This window comes from Carya illinoinensis, chromosome 8 (assembly GCF_018687715.1).
Source record: "Carya illinoinensis cultivar Pawnee chromosome 8, C.illinoinensisPawnee_v1, whole genome shotgun sequence".
Classification (NCBI taxonomy): Eukaryota; Viridiplantae; Streptophyta; class Magnoliopsida; order Fagales; family Juglandaceae; genus Carya; species Carya illinoinensis.
The window spans coordinates 36,796,137-36,820,667 of NC_056759.1; the positions used below are offsets into that span (position 1 = coordinate 36,796,137).

Sequence of the window (24,531 nt, forward strand, 5' to 3'; positions counted from 1 at the left end):
CATTGTGGCTTTCTTTGAAAAGCCAGTTGCAAATAACAAAGTGCAGATGAAGAAACAGTTCAACTTCAGAAAGTGTAGAAGGTACTATTGTTGCCCAATAGTATTTGGCGTTGTGGTCAAAAAGTTAGGAGGTCATAAGAATGGCTATGAATAATTCTGCAAAGAAGACGAAGTTGAAGTTTCTTAATGTAAGAGATTTTATCCTAGATGAAGAGGTGATGGTAGAGGTGGAGTTGATGGTGGTGGTGGTGGTGGTGGAGATGGAGGTGGGGGTGGAGTTTCGGAGCTGTCAGCCATAAGAATGCTCTAGACGTGGGTCTTACCGAGCTCTTGATACCATGTTAGAAACAGAGTATACGAAAAATGGAAAGAAATCTTTTTGTATTTTTTCTTGCTTATCTGGTTCAGTACACTGTAGAGTATTTATACACAAAAGTGAAGAATATTCTTGCATAACAGAATGCATAAGAGAGTGACACGTGTATATGTAAAATTCTTCTAGACTATTCTTTATTGTTGTAGACTCGGCTCAGCACTGGTAGTGGAGCAGTACAGTGCTTGTGGTGTAGTAGACTGATTCTTTGTTGTGGGAGGTGCTGCATGCTTGATATTATTAACAAAGCGTGCATATTTTTTCGACTACCTTAGGAAACTGAAGAATGTACAGTGCATATTTATAGTCATTTGCTTACACACGAAGCACGTTTATCTCATCAACATGCTGGTTTGACTGCTACTACAGAATTTTCAGCCAATGCAACCTACAAGTACCAACCTGAGTCTAATACTCGTGGTCGTGGGTTCCCTCGCAGCAGAGGTAACTATAGAGCTCGAGGTAGAGGCCGTAATGGTAATGGAGGTCGTCCTCCTCACACCTTCTTCCCTTCCAATCGTCCCACTTGTCAAGTATGCCTCAAAACTGGACACACTACTCTTAACTGTTATCATCGCTTTAATCATGGTTATCAGTCTCCTCCTCCCCCATCTCTCATGGCAAACTTTACTGCTGTTCCCCCACCTCCAGCTTCGGTTTCATCCATTGACACCAATTGGTATCCAGATTCAGCTGCTACACATCACTTCACACATGACTTTTCTAATCTCTCTATTAGTCCAACAGATTACAAAGGTGAAGAACAAGTGTGTATCGGTGATGGAACTACCCTCCCCATTCATCATGTCGGCAGCTCCCCCATACCTTCTACCTCTGGCAATCTTCTACTCTCTAAACTATATCATGTTTCTTTGATTTCAAAAAAATTAGTTTCTGTTAGAAAACTTTGTTCTGATAATAATATCTTTTTTGAATTTCATTCCAATTCTTTTTGTGTGAAGGATTCCCGTACTCGCCAAATTCTGGTCCAAGGCAGCACTAAGAATGGCATGTATGCCTTTCCTCCCGTCTCCACTTCTCCACTAGCACATGTTGGCACTCGTGTTTCACCCCTCCAATGGCACATACATCTTGGACATCCCTCCATGCAGCTAGTACATCACATTCTTTCCAAAGTTTCCCTTCCAGTCACAACCTCTTCCACACGTGGTCTGTGTTTGTCCTGCTGTCAGGCTAAGCTTCATCAACTCCCCTACAGTCGATCCACATCTCATTCTACTGCTCCACTTCAACTTTTATTTTCTGATGTTTGGAGCCCTGCACCTATGTCTTCTCGATGGGGTTTTCGTTATTACTTATCTTTTGTAGATGATTATAGCAGATTTACGTGGCTCTTTCCCTTGAAATGTAAATCTGATGTAACTTCTACCTTTTTAGCTTTCAAAAGACATGTAGAGACTCTCTTTAATGCTAAAATCCGTGCCTTACAATCTGATTGGGGAGGCGAATTTAGATCTTTAAATTCTGTGTTGCACTCCTTTGGCATTTCACATCGTCTTTCTTGTCCCCATGCTCATTGCTCACTCACAAAATGGATCGGTGGAACGAAAATATCGACATATTGTTGAGACTGGCCTGTGTCTTCTTGCACACTCTTCCATGCCACATTTGTACTGGTCTGATGTGTTTACTATGCTGTTTTTCTAATCAATAGACTTCCCTCCTCTGCCTTGCATTTTAAATCACCATTTGAAATTCTATTTCACAAACCTCCTGACTATACCTTTCTCAAATCATTCGGTTGCATTTGCTGGCCTAACCTTAGGCCTTATAATAAGCATAAGATGGATTTTCGTTCCCTACCATGCATGTTTCTCAGTTACAGTTCAGACCACCATGGATACCTTTGCTTTCATGTTCCATATGCACGCATGTACATCTCGAGAGATGTATTATTTGATGAGTTCCATTTCTATTTTCCTACATATCATTCAAGCCCATCCCCTAACTTGCAACCCAGCCCACAAACAATCAGTCTTCCATTACTAAATCCATTTCCTGCACAACATAACATGCCCACATATCCCAGACCATCTCTCCCTTTAACCCGTGACTCCACCATAAGTCAAAACACATTGCCTGGTACTTCTGAACCCCTTATGACACCTCCTGACCATGAATCCTTATCTTCCACACTTCCTACGTCAGTCCCTGACCCACCCCCTACCTTTATCTCTCATCTAGACTCTTCCTCTCTGTCTATTCCAGCGCCTTCTACATCTATGCACCCTATGCAAACCCATGCAAAGTCAAATCTTCAGTTTCCTAATATTTTTCGTATACTCTATTTCTAACACTTGCCAAAGCGGCTATAGCCAAATCAAGTGGCTCATAGAAGTTTGGGTATGCATTTTGTTCTGGCACTCAGTGGTGCACTAATGGATGGTATGTCTCTTGTCATACAGGGACGACCAAGTTCACAATAATTGACAAGCAGGTGTGTTTCATCTTCTGTTTAAGTTTTACTTGTGCACATATATTTAGTTACTTTTCACTGATGTATTTTACAATTTTGCAGATTCCACTTTCTGGACCAAATTCCATTATTGGAAGGGCTGTTGTTATCCATGGAGACCGGGATGATCTTGGCAAGGGTAAACTCTTGAAACACACTGCTTGAAATCGTTCTGTTTTAGTTTTTATTTTTTGTATATTCATGATTAAAGCCAGCTATATGTAACCTAATCTAAGTCACAATTGGAGCATCTGTGTTGATAGATTGTTTTACTTGGTAAACAAGAAGAGTAAGGGCTTTTATTTTGTTTTTGTTTTTGTGGGGTAAAGGTCACAACTTTAAACTAAAGCTCTAGATATTTAGGGTAAATATTAGAAAACTGAGATTTTGATATTCCCTTTCAAGTTTGTCAGAGGTTAAAATAATGATGTTACTCTCAAGTCCGACACTTTTAGCAAAATTTAGCAATTATTTGTAAAGGGGTGCTTGTTTTATGAGCTAACCCCTCCTCCCCCAGGATGATCTTTCTGAAGCCTTTAAATTGGTTTCTAACATGGAATTCTGTTATTGAATTTTTCCCATTTCCCCAAGTGCTGCTGAAGTTATTCTAGAAAGGTGCATTAGGGCATGTTTGAACACTGAGAATTCTCAAAATTGTCAAAACTTCTCATAATTCTCAAAATTTTTCATAATTCCATTCCCAAGCATCACTCAAACACAAAACACTTGTCAATTTCAAATTTTTAACTTTTTCATCTAATCATTACTCAAACACAAAAATCAATACAATTTTTACAAAGTTCAAAACAAAATACAAAAATCAATAGAACTTTTACAAACTTCAAAACAATTTTTTTTTTTTTTTTGATAAGTTAAAGTAGAACTTTTGTTGATAGGAATAGGCATAGCCCAAGTACACAAAAGTATACACAGAAAATGCCTAAGTTCCACTAAGCACTAGTGAGGGTTACAATCAAATCATGAAAAATGATACAACTAATGACCGAAGCCCAAGAAAATAAAGTATTATAAAAGAATCTCTTCAGTTCATCCAAGGAATGCTCCCTGTTTTCAAACAATTTTTTTTTCAAAACAAAAATTATATTCAAACAATTTTTTAATATTTTTATTGAGCTTCTTCTCTCTCATTTCCCAAGACCCAATAAAATATCTTCACTTAAACCATTTCACTACTAGTCACAAAATTATGAGATACTGCAAGTGTCTAAACATGCCCTTAGATTGGTTTCTTCTTGTAGCAGTACTTGTAGATTAGGGCTGCATATTTTACTCTACCATTTTCCCGTGATAATCACTGCTTTTTTTTTTATGTACTTATTCTTTTTTTTTTCTTATGCATTTATTGCCAATGCATTTGGACTCTATTCTTAATGCTAATGAATATCTGGACAGTAGAATCAAGGCGGGTATCCCTGGTATTCTTTGAAAATTAGATATGGAGAATGCATATGGTCATGTTAACTAGGATTTCTTATGTTACTTGGGTCGTGTGGTTTTGGGGAAGGATGGATTTCATGGATTAGGCATTGCATTACTACAACCCATTTTTCGGTTTTGGTGAATGGTGCGCTGGAGGGGTTCTTTAACAGCTCTAGGGGATTAAGGCAAGCCTGCAAGGGGACCCACTTTTCCCTTTTCTATTTGTCATTGTTATAGATGCACTTAGTCATATGTTGGAAGTAGTTGTTGAAGGAGGTTTTCTTTCTGGTTTCTTGGTGGGAGGTGTGAATATTTATCATATTCTCTTTGCTTATGATGCTTCACATTTTTGTGAGCCGGACAGTGGTCATATTCTATATTTGAGTGCCGTTTTGTTTTGAAGCTGTCTTTGGCTTGAAGGTGAATATTTCAAAGTCTAAATGATTCCTGTGGGTATAGTGAATAATGTTCAGGGATTGGTGAACATTCTGGGTTGTAAGTTCTCTTTGCTGCCCTAATATCTTGGTCTTCCGTTGGGGACCACTTTCAAGGCAAAATCTATTTGGGAGGGTGTGTTGGAAAAAAATGATAGAAGGTTGGCAGGTTGGAAAAGGATTTATTGTTCACTTATCAAAAACATCTCATCTCATCCCATTTCATCATTACAACTTTCACAAATTCCCATACAAAATATAATAAACAATTCAACTTTTTCAAATCCTAAAACAAAACTAAAATTAAAAAATTATATTATAACAATATTTTATTCATTACTATTCAAAGTATCTTATCTCATCTATGTAACCAAACGGGCCATAACTCTTTTCAAAAGTATGTTATCCAACCTTCCTTCATACTTTCTTTCCTTATTTCTGTTACCTGCTAGTGTGGCCTCTCAAATTGAGATGATGTTTCATAATTTTCTTTTTGGAGGTATTGGGAAGGAAGCTTAAGTTTCACCTTGTTGGCTGGGATAAAGTTTGTTTTCCTCTATCTTGTGGTGTTTGGGGGGTGTGTAACTTGAGGATCTTCAATAAAGCACTTTTGGGAAGATGGTTGTGGAGATATCTCCGGGAAGGGGAGGGTTTGTGGAGAGTCATTATAGATTCAAAATACGTGAGTCTTAGGAGAGTTGGTGTTCTAATGAAGTGAGGGGCATATGGTGTGGGGTTGTCGAAAAATATTCGCTCTGGATGGGAGAGGTTCTCCAACTTTTTCAAATTTGAGGTTGGAAGAGGTTATGGTGTCTATTTTTGGCATGATGTTTGGTGTGTTTCAAGGGCTCTTAAGTATGTTTTTCCTACTCTTTACCAGATGTCTAGTGACAAAAGAAGCTTTGGTGGCTGACTTCTTGGTGTGTTTTTGTGATACCCCATATGATAAGGAGAAGGGTAGGTGGTGTATGAGATCCCATATTGATTGGGAAGGAGAAGTTCTTGCTCTTTATAAGGTTTAAGTGGAGCTTCAATTGTATCATTCATGACTAGCCTTTTTGGAGTATAGGCCATGTGGTTTGGGCCTTCTATTGGAGCATTACAATTCTAATGGTTTTTTCCATTGGAATCTCATTTTTTTTAGAGCGGCTCATGACTGGGAACTTGGAATGTTTGCTATTTTTTTGACTTGTATGCTATGTTGTTTTGTTTGGTAATGTGATGGAGGACAGGGTGATTTGGACTCTTGATGGAAATTCTAGGTTCTCGGTGTGTTTCGATTATAAGGCTCTTTCGGTATTCTCTAATGATCATTGTTTTCCTTGGAAGGCTATTTGGAAGTTTAAGGTCCCTCCTAAGATTGCTTTCTTTATATGGACTGCTTCTCTTGGGAGAGTCCTCACCACTGACAATATGAGGAAACGTGGTCTCATCATTATGGATTGGTGTTTCTTGTGTAAGAAAAATGGGGAGTTCGTGGATCAAGATTACTAACAGGACTGGTGTGGTATGGGTTATGCCTGGCATGAGTGGTTGAAAATTTGAAGTGCTGGACAGGAATGAGGGGAAATATTCACATCGCTGCTGTGTGAAAGATGATTTTTCCTCTTTGTATTATGTGGTGTTTGTGGATGGAAAGAAATAAGAGGTGCTTTAAAGACCGGGAGCCATTCCTTGGATGAGCTGAAGAGATTTTCTTTTTTATAATACATTATTCTCTTGGGCATCGGTATTTAGTTGTAATGAGGCCAGTTTTCGTAATTTGTTTGTATCTCTCATTGTTGTTTATTGGTACTTAGGCTTATTCTGTGTATACTTCCTGTATACTTGAGCGAAGCTGTTTCCTATTAATAAAGTTTTACTTTTACTTAAAAAAAAAAAAAGTATTGCCACTTCTAACTTAATATAATTATTTGATATGTAGGGGGACATGAGCTTAGCAAAAGCACCGGAAATGCTGGTGGCCGAGGAACTTGTGGTATGTAAATTATCCAGATCTCCCTGAACTATAATCGATGCATAATTTCAACATAATTTACAGCGCATTTTAAATTTGGCTTTGTGTCCTCTTTTTAGCATTTGGAGGCGTTCCCAATGCTCTCTCTTACTCTCTCTGAAAATAGCATATATTGTCTATTTGATCCATGAAAAAATCTACATTGTGGTTTTTTCTATGTTCTTTTGTCTTGTGTTTTACCTTCTGCTCGCATGATGTTTAATATTACCTCGGAATTTTGTGCAGGTATTATTGGCCTGCAAGGATGAACTGCTGCTCCCAAAACCTTTCATCTAGTGTAGCACTATCTCCTGCAAGTAGGGTTGTGAAGGACTTCCTGAGTACTTCTAAATAAATTACAAACCTTACGTTGGGTCTGTTTTTGCGATCTAAAATTGGGTGTTCGTGCTTTGTTCCCTTTTCATGTAATACCGACCTCTTTCTTATCAGTATTACATAAAGTTGCACAAATTTTCATTCGTCTTAGTTTTAATGGGTCTTCTTTCTTCCATCGGGTTGAAATTGCCCCTTCTCATCTCTGTTCCTGATGATAATACGAAAACGTTACGAATAATTGTGATTGTATATGGTCTAATATGCTAGAATACATATAAATGAAGGATTAAGAAATGAAGTGAAATGCCCCTGGGCATATAAATATCTACTGCAAATTTTGTGTATAACATTCGTTGTATAATACTGCAGCCATCCTGTGATGTGGCATACTTCACCGAGTGTAATCCTTTCTTATTATTATTTTAACTTCTCAATGTTCTCATCAGCATGCACGTAAGGGATGTACCAAGCATCCACCAGTCTCTCAATCTATCATTTAAGGGTCATGCATTTTTTCATGCTAGATCTTATTAGAAAAACCAGTGAACCAAACATCTCACTTACACACAACAAAGTACAAGAGCATCGTAACCCTTATCCAAATATCATTGACGATGAGATCTCTTTGTTTAGTCATGAGAAAATTACAACTCATTGAAAAATGCAGGCATCACAATAACTTAACAACACCCAACATCTTATTATCACAAAAATAACCACGATGTCAACTGACATATTAAAAAAAAAAAGGGCAAACCCCTTCCAAAGCCCGGGGCAAACACAACCAACTCTAAATGATTTCTTTTTGATCGGTACAATCAGCTATACATGATATGCAGCAGTTTCAAAAGATTATGGTGCACAGCCTTCGCACTACCCTATTGCAACCACATCCTTTATGCTCTCTGGGCCTTCCCGCTGAGATATTCCCAGTGCAGAAGCAAATATTTCACAAGCTGGTTCAAAGGCATGTGGTGCCTTACTGTCCAGAAGATGTATGCAATCATCCACAACACATTCTACATCTTTGCTTGGCCACCTTCTCATTGCCCTTGACGAAAACTCTGTTCGGTTGGTGACCCAGAAACAAAGGGAACAAAACCCCGGCCACCAAATACAGGGCGCATGAAGGCATCATCAAATTTACGCCAGTACCGATGAACAGTGTGCGTAGGAGTGGCCAGGAGTGCACGTATGCTGCTTGGTCGGGTAATTTCAGGTAGGTCAAACTCAGAATCCTGCCCCTCTCCAAGAAGAGGCACAGAATCCTGCCCCTCTCCAAGAAAAGGCACAGTTACTGATTTTGGAGTAGACGGATCTGACTGTACCTTGCTGGCTGTGTGTTTTGGATGTAGAAGCAAGAACCTTATAAGAGGTTTAGTCAGCAAACCAAACACCTGACCAGAAACAAATATGAAGTGTCATTAACACTATCAAGAACATAGAAATTTCATATGCAAAACTCGTTCATACAACATCGTAAGCAATCCTAATGCAAAAGCAACCATAAATGTAACTTAGAATTCTTACAAAAATTCATGTGAAGAGCAGTTGGTTTTCTTGTTCCCTTAAGAAGCATCGTTCCTCTTAAGAAAATAACATACATATAGAGCTCACCCAAAACCTCAATTGGAAGCATGGTGGAACTGATCCACTTTAATTGTATCTACATAAAATTATGTCCATGATGCTCTTGCCAAACAAATAATAAATAATAATATGGAGGAAGCAGGCATCTGACAGCAAGCGCTCGTCCAATGGAGCTTTGTGTTGAAAATATTTTCAAAATAATTAGTTATATATTATATTTATTAATAATATTTTTGGGTTGTTTTTGGAAGTTGTGAATTATTGTGGAAAGAGAGAAGATATGGAAAGTTTCGGAGTTTTATTATATTTTGGATCTATGTTTTGACCATAAGTCTTTAGTTGGCTTATTGGTATTGAGGCTTCCAATTTAGTCCATGAGACTGGGTTCGATCCATCCTCCTAACAAAGGATTTGATTTTTGATGATTTATGAAGAGGTTGCACCAAGAGGCATGCGGCCAGCCAATAGGCGCTACTGCGCTGCAACTCTTGGGGCTCAAGGGGCGTGCTGCGTGAAGCGCTGCAACACATGGGCAATGGACGCGAACGCAGCGCGAGGTGCTGCCAACGGTTGGGAAAATAATATTCCCAAAACGCGCATGGTGTGACTCGAACCAGTGCCATCCGGTTGGAAGAAGAACAAGGCAACCGTTGGACTAAGTCCAACTGTTGTATCATATGGCAACAGTCATAATATATATACCTATTCCGAACAGTTTTCACCACTACGGGTAATAACTTTTCGTTTACATCTTTTGGACCTATTGGCCTGCCATTTAAAAACATCAGAATTGAATTTCGAATTCTCTCACTCTTCTCTCTCCCAAATATTTCATTTCTTCAATAACTTGTTAGAATCTGTTTATTCTCGAGAGATCAGATTTCTAATTTCTTGGTTGAATAGCAAAATCTGAGGGTATTCGGGGTCTAATTTCGTGTGTGCATAACGCAGTTAGACAAACAGACTTGTTCTGGGCTTCATTGTATCTTGGAGGCAAATTTGCTTGTAACCCGTGTGCATACCGTAATTGGTGGGGGCGAATATTGTCTTAAGGAAAGCGACATTTGTAACGCGCCTTGAAGCAAACTTTCTCTCACTATTTTTGTTTTGCAGCCCCTTATTTCCAACAATCTTAAGACAATATTATTCGATTATTAATGGCTCATAGTTTGAGAGAGTTTGCTGCGGATTTTGTGAAACTTGAACGTTTTGATGGAGCCAATTTCCGGCGCTGGCAAAAGAAGATGCACTTTCTCCTAGCCAGTCTCAAAGTGGTGTATGTTTTAACCACTCCTAAGCCGTCTACAAATGAGGATGAGACAATCACTCAAAGTCGGGCAAGAATCAAATGGGAACAAGACGACTACATCTGCAAGGGACACATTTGCAATGCAATGTCTGATACATTGTTTGATGCCTACCAGAACAAAGCAACCGCCAAGGATCTGTGGGATGCACTTGAGGCTAAGTATCTTTTAGAAGATGCTACAAGTAAGAAATTTTTGGCTACCAAATTTTTCAGTTATAAAATGGTAGATTCTAGGCCTATTGTTGAACAATTCAATGAAATTATGCATATTCTTGATCAATTCACTCAACACAATATGAAAATGGATGATTCTATATCGGTTTCATCCATTATCGATAAACTCCCTCCATCATGGAAAGACTACAAAAGAAGCCTGAAGCATAGAAAGGAGGAAATGTCTTTGGAAGATCTAAGCCAACATCTTCGTATAGAAGAGGAAATAAGGCTTAGAGATGGTAAGGAAGAGCGTGACTCTTTGACCTCCAATATGCATCTGATAGAGGAAGGGAAGATCCACAAACCCGGACAACCCAATCAATCCGGATATGAAAACCGGAAGAGAAAGAATAACTTTGGAAGAAAACAAAGCCACTTCCAAGGCAAGAATCAGAAGAAATTGAAGGCAAATTGCTTCAATTGTGGCAAGCCGGGCCATTACAAAAGAGATTGTTGGTTTCTTAAAAGGAAACAACAAAACTCTGACTCCAAAGAGAATTTTGTGGCCATGATTTCTGAGGTCAATATTCTTGAAGGAGACAACTCTTGGTGGATTGACTCAGGAGCAACAAGACATGTTTGCAAAGACAGGAGTTTGTTTAAAAAGTATGAGTCAGAAGAAGATGGATGTGTTATCTACATGGGAAATTCATCCACTGCTACAGTTAAAGGCAAAGGCACAATAGATTTGGAGTTCACTTCTGGAAAAGTGCTTACTCTCAAAGATGTGTATCATGTACCAGAAGTTAGGAAGAATCTTGTATCTGGTAGTCTTCTGAATAAGTATGGGTTTAAATTAGTCTTTGAGTCAGATAAATTTGTGCTGACCAAAGGGGGTAATTTTGTGGGGAAGGGATATCTGAGTGAAGGCATGTTCAAACTCAATATTAATAATAAAGTGAATGTTTCTGCTTATATGCGTGATTCATATTCTTTATGGCATTGTCATTTAGGACATATTCATGCTAGAAGACTTGATGACATGGTTAAATTAAATATAATTCCTAAATATGCCAACGACATGATCGATAAATGTAGAATATGCATGCAAACAAAAATTACAAGAAAGCCATTTTCTAGAATAGATAGAACTTCATCTTTATTGCAATTAATACATAGTGATGTATGTGACATGCATAGCACGCCTACTAGAGGAGGTAAAAAATATTTTGTGACTTTTATAGATGATTTCTCTAGATATTGCTATGTTTATTTGATGCACTCAAAAGACCAAGTTTTGGACAATTTTAAGGCATATAAAAATGAAGTAGAAAATCAATGTGATGTCAAAATAAAATGTCTTAGATCCGATAGAGGTGGTGAATATCACTTTCCTGCTTATTGTGAATCTGTAGGCATTATTCATGAAACTACTATGGCTTATACTCCACAACAAAATGGAGTGGCGGAGAGGAAAAACAGAACTTTAGTAGAGATGGTAAATGCCATGCTTACTAATTCTGGTTTAAATAATAGTTTTTGGGGAGAAGCTATGCTTACAGCATGCTATATTTTGAATAGAATACCCCACAAGAAAACTAAATTTTCTCCATATGAACTATGGAAGAAAAGAAAACCAAACTTAAATTATTTTAAAGTTTGGGGTTGTCGAGCCATAGTTAGATTACCTGAACCTAAGATAAAGAAGTTAGGACAAAAAGCCATTGAGTGCATTTTCTTAGGTTATGCACATCATAGTGTTGGCTATAGATTCCTAGTTGTGGAACCTAATGGTTCTGTTGACGTCAATACAGTGATTGAATCTAGGGATGCTGAATTTTTTGAAAATAGATTCAATGCAATTCCACTTTATAATGATAAAATTATGGAATTAGACAGATCACTTGAAAATAATGATGAATCTGGTGAACCATTTGAACCAAGAAGGAGTAAACGAATTAGAACTGAAAAGTCATTTGGACCAGATTTTGTTGTGTACTTGGTAGAGGGTACAAGAGATTTATCTTGTAACCAAATCATGATTACACATACTGTTGAAAATGATCCTTTGACTTATGAAGAGGCTATGAAGTCTCAGAATGTAGCTTTTTGGAAAGAAGTTATTAATGATGAAATGGATTCAATCATGGGTAATAATACTTGGAAATTAGTAGATTTACCACCTGGTTCGACACCTATTGGTTGCAAATGGATTTTTAAAAAGAAACTGAAAGTAGATGGAACAATAGAAAAGTTTAAGGCAAGACTAGTAGCAAAGGGTTTTTCCCAGAAGGCAGGGTTAGATTATTTTGATACCTACGCACCAGTTGCTAGGATTGCTACTATCAGAACTTTGATTGCCTTAGCAGCCATCTACAAGTTTGAAATCCATCAAATGGATGTTAAGACTGCATTCTTAAATGGTGAATTAGAAGAAGAAATTTACATGGAACAACCCGATGGGTTTGTTATGTCTGGCCAAGAACATAAAGTTTGTAAATTGGTTAAGTCACTTTATGGACTTAAACAAGCACCAAAACAATGGCACGAAAAGTTTGATAAAGCTGTAGTGAACAATGGTTTTAGGATACATGAATCTGACAAATGTGTCTACAGCAAGTTTAATAGAAATAAAGGTGTTATAATATGCTTATATGTAGATGACATGTTGATTTTTGGCACTGATAATATAAGCATTGAAAACACTAAGAAATTTTTGTCATCTAATTTTGATATGAAGGATTTGGGTATTGCAAACGTGATTTTGGGTATTAGAATTATAAGAAATAATAATAGTATAATTCTAACCCAATCACATTATATTGAGAAAATATTGAAAAAGTTTAATCACTTTGATTGCAAACCCATGGCTACACCTTTTGATTCAAATTTAAAATTGTATCCTAATACGGGGAGAGCAGTGAATCAACTTGAATATGCTAGAGTTATTGGTTGTCTAATGTATGCTATGACATGCACTAGACCTGATATTGCATTTGCAGTGGGCAAACTTAGTAGGTACACTAGTAACCCTAGTCATATTCATTGGATAGCTGTACAGAGAATCTTAAAATACTTACGAAATACCATAAATTATGGTATTGAGTACAGCGGGTTTCCTTCGGTTATAGAAGGATACACGGATGCCAGTTGGATAACTGAGCATGATGATCACAAATCAACCAGTGGGTGGATATTCACCCTTGGTGGAGGAGCAATCTCCTGGGGATCAAAGAAGCAGACATGCATAACTGACTCTACTATGGCAGCAGAGTTTATAGCATTGGCTTCTTGTAGCAAAGAGGCAGAGTGGCTAAGAAATTTATTGATAGAGATCCCAATTTGGTCAAAACCAATGCCACCAATTTCTTTGCATTGTGACAGTCAAGCTACACTGTCACGGGCCTATAGCCATATATATAATGGCAAGTCTAGGCATATTGGATTGAGACATAGCTATGTGAGGCAATTACTCACAGATGGAGTAATTACAATTGATTTTGTGAGATCTTGCCAAAATTTGGCAGATCCGTTAACTAAAGGACTTGCAAGAGACTTGATGTGGAAAACATCAAAGGGGATGGGTTTAAAGCCTATACAATAAAATCACCAATAATGGAAACTCGACTCAACTCTTGAATATATCAAGACTTGAGTTCAATGAGCAAAGTACATTATATGTTTGTGATTTGCAAGCACTGTGATATTAAAATTAGTTTTCAAATTAATTTATCATCCCAAGGTTTGAAGTGCTTGGTACTGTAATGAAAAGGAGAGGCTGAGCAATAAGCTCTTAATAGACTTATAACATGGTTATGTTAAAGTGTTTTATTACAAGACACTTTCGATAAGTCTACCTATATGAGTGTCGGGGGTGGTGCCGCCTCCTATGCGAATTAGGCTTTGTCACTAGAGCGCTCATGAAACTAGGATATAGACACAAGGCCAATCCACGTGTCGGCTTTTATGAACTACCCAAAGAGAAGAAAATATATATGTGAGATATGTCCGGTTAATCGTATAGAATCGCTAGTTCAAAGCATGTCTACTATGCCATTCTGGTTAACTTTGATGTATTTTCACTATGTGAAGGTTCAAGTCCACAAGACACCTTCATTTATGTATAAATTTTCCTATTCTAACGAAGATGTATTTTGAAAATAGTGGGGGATTGTTGAAAATATTTTCAAAATAATTAGTTATATATTATATTTATTAATAATATTTTTGGGTTGTTTTTGGAAGTTGTGAATTATTGTGGAAAGAGAGAAGATATGGAAAGTTTCGGAGTTTTATTATATTTTGGATCTATGTTTTGACCATAAGTCTTTAGTTGGCTTATTGGTATTGAGGCTTCCAATTTAGTCCATGAGACTGGGTTCGATCCATCCTCCTAACAAAGGATTTGATTTTTGATGATTTATGAAGAGGTTGCACCAAGAGGCATGCGGCCAGCCAATAGGCGCTACTGCGCTGCAACTCTTGGGGCTCAAGGGGCGTGCTGCGTGAAGCGCTGCAACACATGGGCAATGGACGCGAACGCAGCGCGAGGTGCTGCCAACGGTTGGGAAAATAATATTCCCAAAACGCGCATGGTGTGACTCGAACCAGTGCCATCCGGTTGGAAGAAGAACAAGGCAACCGTTGGACTAAGTCCAACTGTTGTATCATATGGCAACAGTCATAATATATATACCTATTCCGAACAGTTTTCACCACTACGGGTAATAACTTTTCGTTTACATCTTTTGGACCTATTGGCCTGCCATTTAAAAACATCAGAATTGAATTTCGAATTCTCTCACTCTTCTCTCTCCCAAATATTTCATTTCTTCAATAACTTGTTAGAATCTGTTTATTCTCGAGAGATCAGATTTCTAATTTCTTGGTTGAATAGCAAAATCTGAGGGTATTCGGGGTCTAATTTCGTGTGTGCATAACGCAGTTAGACAAACAGACTTGTTCTGGGCTTCATTGTATCTTGGAGGCAAATTTGCTTGTAACCCGTGTGCATACCGTAATTGGTGGGGGCGAATATTGTCTTAAGGAAAGCGACATTTGTAACGCGCCTTGAAGCAAACTTTCTCTCACTATTTTTGTTTTGCAGCCCCTTATTTCCAACACTTTGAACAATAGAACACCCATATTCTTGATAGCTAAGAAGCTTAATGGTAAAGACCATAACAGCAAGCACCATATTTGCATTTTCTCTTTTCATTGTAAATGAATCAGCTAATTCTCAGAAAATACAAACAGTTGGCATATCAAGAGGCCAAATTGGGCTCTTTTAATGTGACAAGTAAATAAGTTTGACCCTCATGGACCAATCATGTACACAGTAAAATTAAAAGTGAACGACAAAAGAATGGTAAGATTAATATTCATCACTATAGAACAAATTAAATCAAGTCAATACAATTTCATAGATCACAGAAAAGGCAGTAGACATCCCACCACTGTGCTGAAGAGAACAACAGTTATGGTGCTGGTGATCATGATTGCATTTCCTCGCAATTGAGTATGCCCTGACATTGTGAACTGCATTTAAAAAAATAAAAGGTTTACTAAATATTCCACTGCTACCATCTCTGTATCTGTATCTCACCCACGTACGCATGCATGCACCATTCAAGTGTTCTTATTTCAAGCGGAAGAGTATAAAAGAAACTGAAATTTCCCTCCGATCAATTATTTCTTAACAAATTTTCTATGTAGTTATAAATATAACAGCATGTCCATATCGTACCTGATTATAAGCGAGTGCTATAGACACAGCACCTCTCATGAGACCAGCCCACCATATTACCACCTACAACAATAAATATGATGGTGAGATTTGGTACATCAATGAAGTATGAAAAAAATAGAATTATGCTGCAATAGAAACAGAAAGCATACTTGTTGCCTGAAGTTGATTTTTTCCTTTGGAAATTTTTTAACTAAGTTGATTAAAAATGATAAGGGGAAAACAAAGGCTGCTCTTCCTGCCATAATCAGACCTAGCAGTATTGAACTCACAGCAACAGATGTTCCAGGACTGCAAAAAGCAAAATCAAGCATTGCATGTTAGAGCAATAAATAATGTCTCAGCAAGGCAGCTAGATATACATTTTTTTTCTGAAAAATTACATAGACTACTACAACTAATAGATATAAGGTTCAACATATTAACAGCTTGGAACTAAAAGGACTAGTTAGTCATCTAGTCTTATGTTGATAATACCTGCCACTGACAAATCTCCACTTTTCAATGTCCAAGGCATCCATTCCAACGTAAACGAAGATAAAGATCTCAGCAACAAATGAAAGGGTTGCAAAAGCATGCCTGTGATAATTTGAAGGTAAATCTAAAGCATTAGGTATATGACAAATTGACCTTTGTTCTACATATGAAAAATGGGTTAAAATGGCTTGATAGCTTCTAAGAAGACATACTTGGTAGTGATTCGTGAACACTCAGTCACATTGTGCCAGGTGTAATGGGACATCACAATCCCACAAAAGAATACCGTGAGAATGCCACTCAAATAGAACAACTGCATAACAGGTTAAATACAGTAGCATCTTAGTGAGATGAAAAATAATTAGCAATCTATCAAATCTGCCGTCTATATAAAGCATTTGAAGCATAGAAAGGGAAACAAGTGCCGTTAAACAATTAGATATCTTACTTCAGCCATCATATATGAAAGGTATGCCATGAGCATCATAAGAGCAACTTCACGATCCGTAGAGTGCCTATATCATGAGAAAAATTGTACTATCAGAATTTGGTTTTAGTATATGATTCTAACACTTCTTTCCTCCATCAGTTAAAGGTTTCTTCAGAAGCCAAATCAGGAGACCCTAAATATTAGGTGTCACCAGACCACTTCAACAAAGAAAAACCTAGCAGAAGATCTAATGACCAAACAAGGCACCTTCTTATTATGAGACTAGGTCCATTTTCAACATTAATATAATAACAATGGAATACTATTGTTACCTATAAAAAAAAAACAATGGATTACTATTGTTGCAATACCAGTAAAAGCAACTGACTCGATCATTCCAATTCTGACAAACGTACCTTCCAAAATACAGCTTTTTGATGATGTATGCACTAAGCAGCCCAGTCTGCAGGGGGAAAGAGATATGTCATACCACAGGAGAATGGCACATGTAGCATAACACACGTGCATTCATACATAGGAATCTATGAGAGAGAGAGTGAGAGAGAGAGAGGGAGAGAGGCTTACTATCACCCCAAGCATTGTGCTTGTGAGAAACAAATAAAAGAAGTTGCCAATAAAATGCAAACCAATCCTGGGGTCGATATGATTGAGGTCAAAACTCTGGATTGCATTAAAAAGTACCACTGATGTTGCATCATTTACAACACCCTCCCCAAATACAAGACTGTAGAGTAAAGGCGTCTCATCCTGATTAAGCACCTGCACCGTCACGTGATCATTCAGGTTTGAAGTGTAGATACCTTATCCGATTGAAGACAAGATAACATGCTGATATCTGCTATACCTGCAATGTACATACTGAGTCCGTGGCAGCAAATATTGCACCGATTGCTGAAATAGCAGATCAATACAGTCAGACCCAAACGGCAAACAAAGTTACTAGAAAAAGAAAAATGGCAAATGTGGTACCTAGATAATCCCCAATATCCAGTGAACCAATATCCAATTTTTTGAAGAACTGAGTAACCCCTGGATCAAGCATCAGAATTTTACAGTCACAACAAACTAGTAATATAAAACCCAATAGCTCAAACTCTTTTTTTCTTTATTTATTTATTTACTTATTTCTATGTCGGGGAACCTCTCCAAGGCATGGCCTTTTGGACCCACCCCTGCAGAGTAAATCCCGGTCCCGTGCACCACACCCTCGGAAGTTTCCCTACACGGAATTAGTTAAATCGCTAGCTTTTCACCAGGGGGTGTGGCCCCAAAGGATTGTTTGCACTCATGAGGTGTTCAACCTTTGGACCTTGAAGTGATACCCCAAGACCAAGGCCTTCACCACTTGGGCCAACCGATTGGGGTTTTTTTTTTTCTTTATTTGCTAGGCCTAACATACTTTAATCCAATTCAGAAGGGTATTTGGTACAAACATGGTGAAGAAAATAAAAATTTATTGAAAGGACTCGTACATTATTTGGCCAAAGAAATAATGTACAAGGTGACTTAGACAGAGTGAACTGTCGAGTATGGATGCATATATCACTTTCATTCCAACCTCTAACACCAAAGAAATTAGTAATATGCCTTTAAAACAATATCTAAAAATAAAGAGTAGGTGTCCACCCAATGCGATCACACAGATACTGAATATAAACTGTCAGATAAGAGAATTATCACTTTTTTACAGAAGAAAAGAATAGCTGCATTTTTAGGAATGATTCTCTGCTCTGTAATGGTCTCTCCTCAAAGATTGCACAAGACAGAAGAGTGAGAATTATCAGTTCTAAGCATAGGTAAGTACTAAAAATCCGGATGAATATGCTTCAAACAGAGAATTTTCAGCCGAGTGAGCTTACACGTAAAGTTCAAGAGAAAAGCAACAATACATTCCTAGTGGGTAAATCCTCCTATAGATTGGTATGACCCTAGAATTGTCTTACAGCATGAATTGGGAGCAATTGACAGTAATTAATCTTTTAATAGCTTGGAGGCCGTAAGAAGAATGGGGACATGCCACTGACTCCATGAATATGGCCATATTTTGAATGAGCAGCACAGTGCCATGAAAAAATATTTGTAAAGGAGATTTTCGGCTCACTTGGTCACTTTGTAATCACTGATGTTACCATCAGTCAGAGAAGTCATAATCTAATTGGCTGCATTGCTAATAAATGGTATCATATATATATTTATAAATAAATTGTCTTAAAGAGATTCAAACTATCTTATATTCCGTGTGAGATATTGGTCCATGTACCCTTTCGATTAGTTTGCCAAAACAGCTAGTGAAAAGAAATAATGATAATAACAATATTATCCTCTAGAGACCTCATCACTTTATCTTCTAATCACATGGTGCCAACTAGACTAGAACCCAGACTGCTATAATTACCTCCTCTGTGTGCTACTCTCAGGCAGAAGGCTGAAAACCATATGTCCCAACAACCCTATAAAGAACCACTATATGATTATCAACAAAGTTTACCCTGTCGGTGCTGAACCACAATAGGAACTGTTTGTTCAAGTTCAGTGATCATCGAAATTGGGATTGAGTGAAAAGTTAAAGAGTCAAAGACTCGCCGCTGTTCCAATTACTAAAGAAACCATATCATTTGATAACTCCCAAACGAATTTTTAAAAGGCACAGTTTGGTGCTTATTCTAGAGTTGTGCTAATGCTCTCCAAATTTATTACTGCTGTTCCAGTGATTGAATCAGAAATCTCGCTTCCTTTCTTCAGTATTTGTAATTACAAATTTCAATAAGATAAAGGTACTTGTCAAAAAAATTCCAAAAATGCTAATTAAAATTGGTAAGGATTCATTTTCCGAAAATAAATCCTAACTAATTCCTTACATACTCTCCACTCCTTTTAATGAGTCGGTTTTGTCAAACATGTAAACCTTATTCTATTAACACAGATTATAACACAGTTTCACCAGCAACACAAGAGTAGGTAATAGATCACATATTATCAGAATCATGGAAATGAATGTTACCCAAATTATGGTCAATGTGAGTAACCCAAAAATTGAAACAGAGTTAACACTAATTGTCAAACAATGTGCATAGGTATAAAACCATTGGCCGTCAGAATGCTGTCCAACAGAAAAAGGTGTAGTTTTAACGTCCTTGGCATACTAGTTTTTCTTTCCTCGTAAAACTTAAAATAAATAAAAACAACAATAATAATAATAAAAACTGCAAATATAATGTGACGAATTTTACCTAGTGATATGATGCCACAGGATATTAATGTACCAACAGCACCAAAGAGCGTGATAGTAGTAAAGTTAACAAAAAACTGCTTCTTTTTCACCTGAAACCTGGAGCAAATGATAGAGATTAAGATCATATATCATAAGGCTGGGAGAAAATTTTTATAAAAATTTCATTGTTAACATATTAACGATTATTAATGTGAAGATATAAATTTGAACCATAAAAAGTTTTAAAAAATATAAGGTGCCAATTTCAACAAAAACACAATTGTGAGCTACTTGTTGCAACCATGCTTTTTGGTGAAATCAAATTAAACTGATGAAATCCCAGCTGATGACGTAGGAACAGAAACTAAGCATACACCTCAAGATTTTCAAATCATTCAAACACTAGAATAAAATTTCCACACTTTATGTGAAATGCCACATTGGGCACATTTCATTTGAAAACACTCCATGGCTTCCAGTAAACCATAAAATCTCTTCCTGCTACTTATGCCAACTATACCGCAACATGGAGTATCCATTAAATTTCTGCAATTAGTTCTTTAAACAGACATACCATTTGAAAGCTTGTAAAACTTATTTTGCAAGTAATCAAGAATTGCGTTGAAGAACACAAAAGGCATAGTCCACATATGAAAGCTCATAAAATTTGTGCATAAGAATGTCATAGTTCCTTTAAATCTTTATATGTTTGAAAGGGAAATGATTTGTACAGTTCTAAGGTATGCAAACCCCGTATACTCCCTTCGAAAAAAATAGGCAAATCTAGTATCCACATGAAAAAACCCATTTTTCAATGGTGGGCCCTATTTTTTTTCAAAAGGAGTGCGCGAAGCTTAAATGCCCTAAGACTGTATCTAGCATTGCTCACAATTATATTATAATTTTTTTTTTAGAATTATATTATAATTTTTTTTTTAATGAAAATGAGTAATACTACATATAATCGTAGAGTGTTCAAGCGTCCAGTCACTTTGAAAAATAGTTGAATCTACTATTAAAAAATTAATAATTTTTCAGGTAGATCTTGTATTTATTTACTTCTTTTTAAAATAATTGCGTCACTTGTATACTAACGGTTGCAACTATCATTTCTCTTCTTGTAAACAATCATTGTTCTATGTTTGTATCTTTCACCAAAAATATGGTCAAAATCTGTCCTCATATATTTATTTGCTAAGAAAAAGCTTTCCAATAATAGCTGCCAAAGAAAGTTTATTTTCTTTTCATTTTTTTATAGGCAACAAAGTTACAAAAAACTATCATGTGTCAACATAATGGGTCATATGAGGTTTTGTCCAACTAGAAAATATATTATACATGCTTGAATTAACATTTAGAAATAATAGATCAGCTGTCACGATCTATATGTGTTTGGATTAGTATGAACTAATAGCATTGATTAACATTTGTTATCGAGGAACATGAAGTTTCCTTAGCATGTCCCATTACTTTTAAGATTCGTACACATAATTATTAATCGATTGATCCTTCCAAAACATTATCGTATATTGATATGTTGTTGCTTTCAGACAACCTAGACAGCATGTGAAGACTTTTACCATAACACGTTACCCTCAGCATAACCCTATAAATAATTATTAAAAGAGACGATTGTCTTTTATTTTTATTTGAAATCAGACTAGCAATGCTTTCATTAATGAACAGGCTCAATGATGCATTTTTTTCAGCAGATACAACGATTTCTACCACATTCTTGCTTGAGCAAGTGTGGATCAACTGAGCTTGTTGACACAAGTTAGCTTGACCCAAGTCCCAACAACTCTCAGCTTGGCTAAGTTCTATAGTACTTCTGATCTAAGTGATTATAATTTTTATTTTTAGCACAAAAAATTACCTTCCTCTTCTTTAAGAACAGGAAAAAGGAAATCAATCACTTGTTCTGGCGGCATGGCCATTGTTTAGTCATTAAGCTTCACCTGGTATTTGTTTGTGGATAAGTGGAAACCCAGAAACTTCAGCTTTTGATCACTTGACATGTTTGAGAAAGTCTAAATTCTCACAAAAATTTGCTACATGTCTTATCTGATTTTATTTTTCATTTTAATGCCACTTCTCCCCAGTCTTCAAAAATGCTTGTGTTTGTTCTGAAAAAAGTCACTTCTGAAAATAGTACACTGTGCTTTCTGGTGTTTAGTTCAATTATCAGCAGAAAATAACCTTCAGATAATGGACAATAATCACCTGAGAGGTGGTAAAATACATAGGGAAGGAATAAATGGATTCTGCCCCCAAAAAATACAGAAAAGTCTAAAAAATCAATATGATTGTCTTCCTCGATCGATGTGCTAACAACTACACATGCATATGCATAATCAATTTTATTTATCTGCATTCAACGTATGGTTCACTAATACACGACAAATCTGGTGGCTGCTTAGAAGCGAGGAGGTCCACCTGGTGGACCAGGGGGTCCAGGTGGTCCAGGTGGCCTACCAAACATTGGTCCACAGCAGCTCTCAAAGATGCAGCAGCAGCAAAGGAGATAGAAACTGCCAACCAAACATGAATTCTGTTAACAATACCACCCTCTTAAGTTTAGATAATCAGAGTTAGATTGTAATTAAAATCTAGTTTTCTAATGGGATCTAATTTCTAGTCCATGAGTCTATTTATGTACTCCAACAATTGACAGATTTGATGAAAACAGAATTTTGAGAAATATGATCTCTTGAGCTGAATCTCTTTTTTCCCTTCTTCCACTGACTCGGATGGCTCTGATCCCTCTCTTGACTCTCTCTCTCTCTTTTTACCTTGTTCATCCTCACTTATTCTTCCTAATTTCTTCTCAATCGACTTTAATTGTCATGCATCGCTTCTGATAACCGCTATCAATTCACTTCTCATTATCATTACATGATGTCTTCAAGGTGACTTGACTAGGTTCCATGTTCAGATTATTTTCTAAATACAGAAACTTTCGTGTAATTTCTACCTCATGCAAGGACATTAAAGTCTAACAAAGAAGGAAAACTTAATCTATATGATATTAGAGCATCTTATAATCAAGAGAGATATCTAACTCACCACGAAGATACAAGCCGGCATATGCCACCACAGAGAAAATCACAGCAACCGCATACCCCCGGAGGGCCGGGAGGTCCTCCCGGCGGTGGGCCCCAACCCGGCATCTGTGCTAGTGTTTGTGCTTCTCTTCCAATTGGAAATTGGAGTACAAGGAACTAGGCAGAGGGTTTATTTATAGAATTTCAAAGTGGGTAGCAGTAAACTTAATGGCTAAGAGTTGTAAGATTTGTAGCACCATCTTGGACTCGTAAGTACAGAAGATATCCGTTCCTTTGGATAAGCAGATTGTGAATACAATCTAATCTTCTGACTTCTCTTAACAAATTTTCAAATATTCAGCATTTGCAGATGGTTTTACTATTGATTGTGGACCCAAGACAGACATGCAGCTGTTTAATCATATGCGCGGTTTTCAACAACCACAGGACACACATCGTTCGAGGATTGGAGGGCTCCATGAAGCTGTCCTGCTAACATGTCAAACTTGTTATTTTTGCTGGTTTTAATTTTTTGGTAGGCAAGTAGGTCGGTCGGTTTCCTCTTGGCTGAATGAATGGTCGCTGTGAACACACATCGTTCGAGGATTGTTAGGTAACATGACAAAAACATGACAAACTGTTCACAAGGGAGGGGCCAGGTGGACTGTTAGAAAGGAGAAACACGTTTCTGGAAATCTTTCTTCATTAATAAATTTGTCCATAGCAGACGGTATTTATACATGATGTAAAAGAAAAGAAAAAAACAATTAGGTTTGTTACAAAATAACCGTAAGGACCAATAAAAAATTCTTCTACTGTTATTAGGGCTGTAAAACAGTTGGTCTAGATCAGAAAAACCGATCAGTTTGGTCTGGTCCGGACCGGACCGAGAAACATGGGATTCAGTTTCGATCCATGATTCCTTGAACCGAACTAGTTCGGTCTGGTCCACGGTTCACGATTCCTCGGACCGAAATGGACCGAACCGACCGAATTTAAAAAAATATTTTTATTTTATATATATTATTTTATATAATTAATTATGTAATTTTCTTCTAACCTATTCCCATTTATAATATAAAATTTTAAATATGTAATTACAAAATAATATTCTATTAATTAAGTAGTGTATATTATCAATTAACTTATAACCAATTCACCATTAACTAATTACTAACATCTACATCTATATCTAATTAAAGTTATTAGATAAATTTTTTGTAAAATACCTAAGTTGTAAGTAAATATAAAGCAATTGGTAAATTATAAATTAACTAACCTAATACCAATTCCCCATTATGTATTATAATTTATATATAAATATAATTTATAATTTATAATATGCATTATGTATGTATATATAATTTATAATATGTATCATTGATCATAAATTTTTTTTTTAATGAGTTAGTTACATAATCTACATTAATAATTTACTTAATGTTAATTTAGTAATTTATATAAAATATTTAATTGATTCATTTAGAAAAAA

At 36.7% G+C, this 24,531-nt stretch overlaps 1 protein-coding gene and 1 long non-coding RNA gene across 4 annotated transcripts; both read right to left on the minus strand.

Moving 5' to 3' along the window:
* Positions 1-7,636: 7,636 nt before the first annotated feature.
* On the minus strand, positions 7,637-20,156 carry LOC122319272 (sodium/hydrogen exchanger 2-like). Of its 3 annotated transcripts, XM_043137265.1 has the most exons (13): positions 20,015-20,156; positions 17,754-17,813; positions 17,629-17,675; positions 17,349-17,543; positions 17,180-17,226; positions 16,782-16,848; positions 16,546-16,646; positions 16,334-16,435; positions 16,009-16,147; positions 15,857-15,919; positions 15,565-15,648; positions 8,324-8,452; positions 7,637-8,293 (listed from the first exon to the last, which is right to left on the minus strand). In XM_043137265.1, the coding sequence occupies exons 1-13, from the start codon at positions 20,139-20,141 to the stop codon at positions 8,099-8,101; spliced, it is 1,356 nt and encodes a 451-aa protein (XP_042993199.1). In that variant the 5' UTR covers positions 20,142-20,156; the 3' UTR covers positions 7,637-8,098. The 3 variants fall into 3 exon arrangements, with proteins under 3 accessions (XP_042993199.1, XP_042993198.1, XP_042993200.1); XM_043137264.1 differs by having other exon boundaries at positions 7,637-8,452; XM_043137266.1 differs by lacking the exon at positions 17,754-17,813 and having other exon boundaries at positions 7,637-8,452.
* Positions 20,157-22,135: 1,979 nt separating this feature from the next.
* On the minus strand, positions 22,136-23,594 carry LOC122319273. Its single transcript, XR_006245043.1, has 2 exons — positions 23,062-23,594; positions 22,136-22,526 (listed from the first exon to the last, which is right to left on the minus strand). It is a non-coding gene; the product is annotated as an uncharacterized LOC122319273 (long non-coding RNA).
* Between the last annotated feature and the right edge of the window lie 937 nt (positions 23,595-24,531).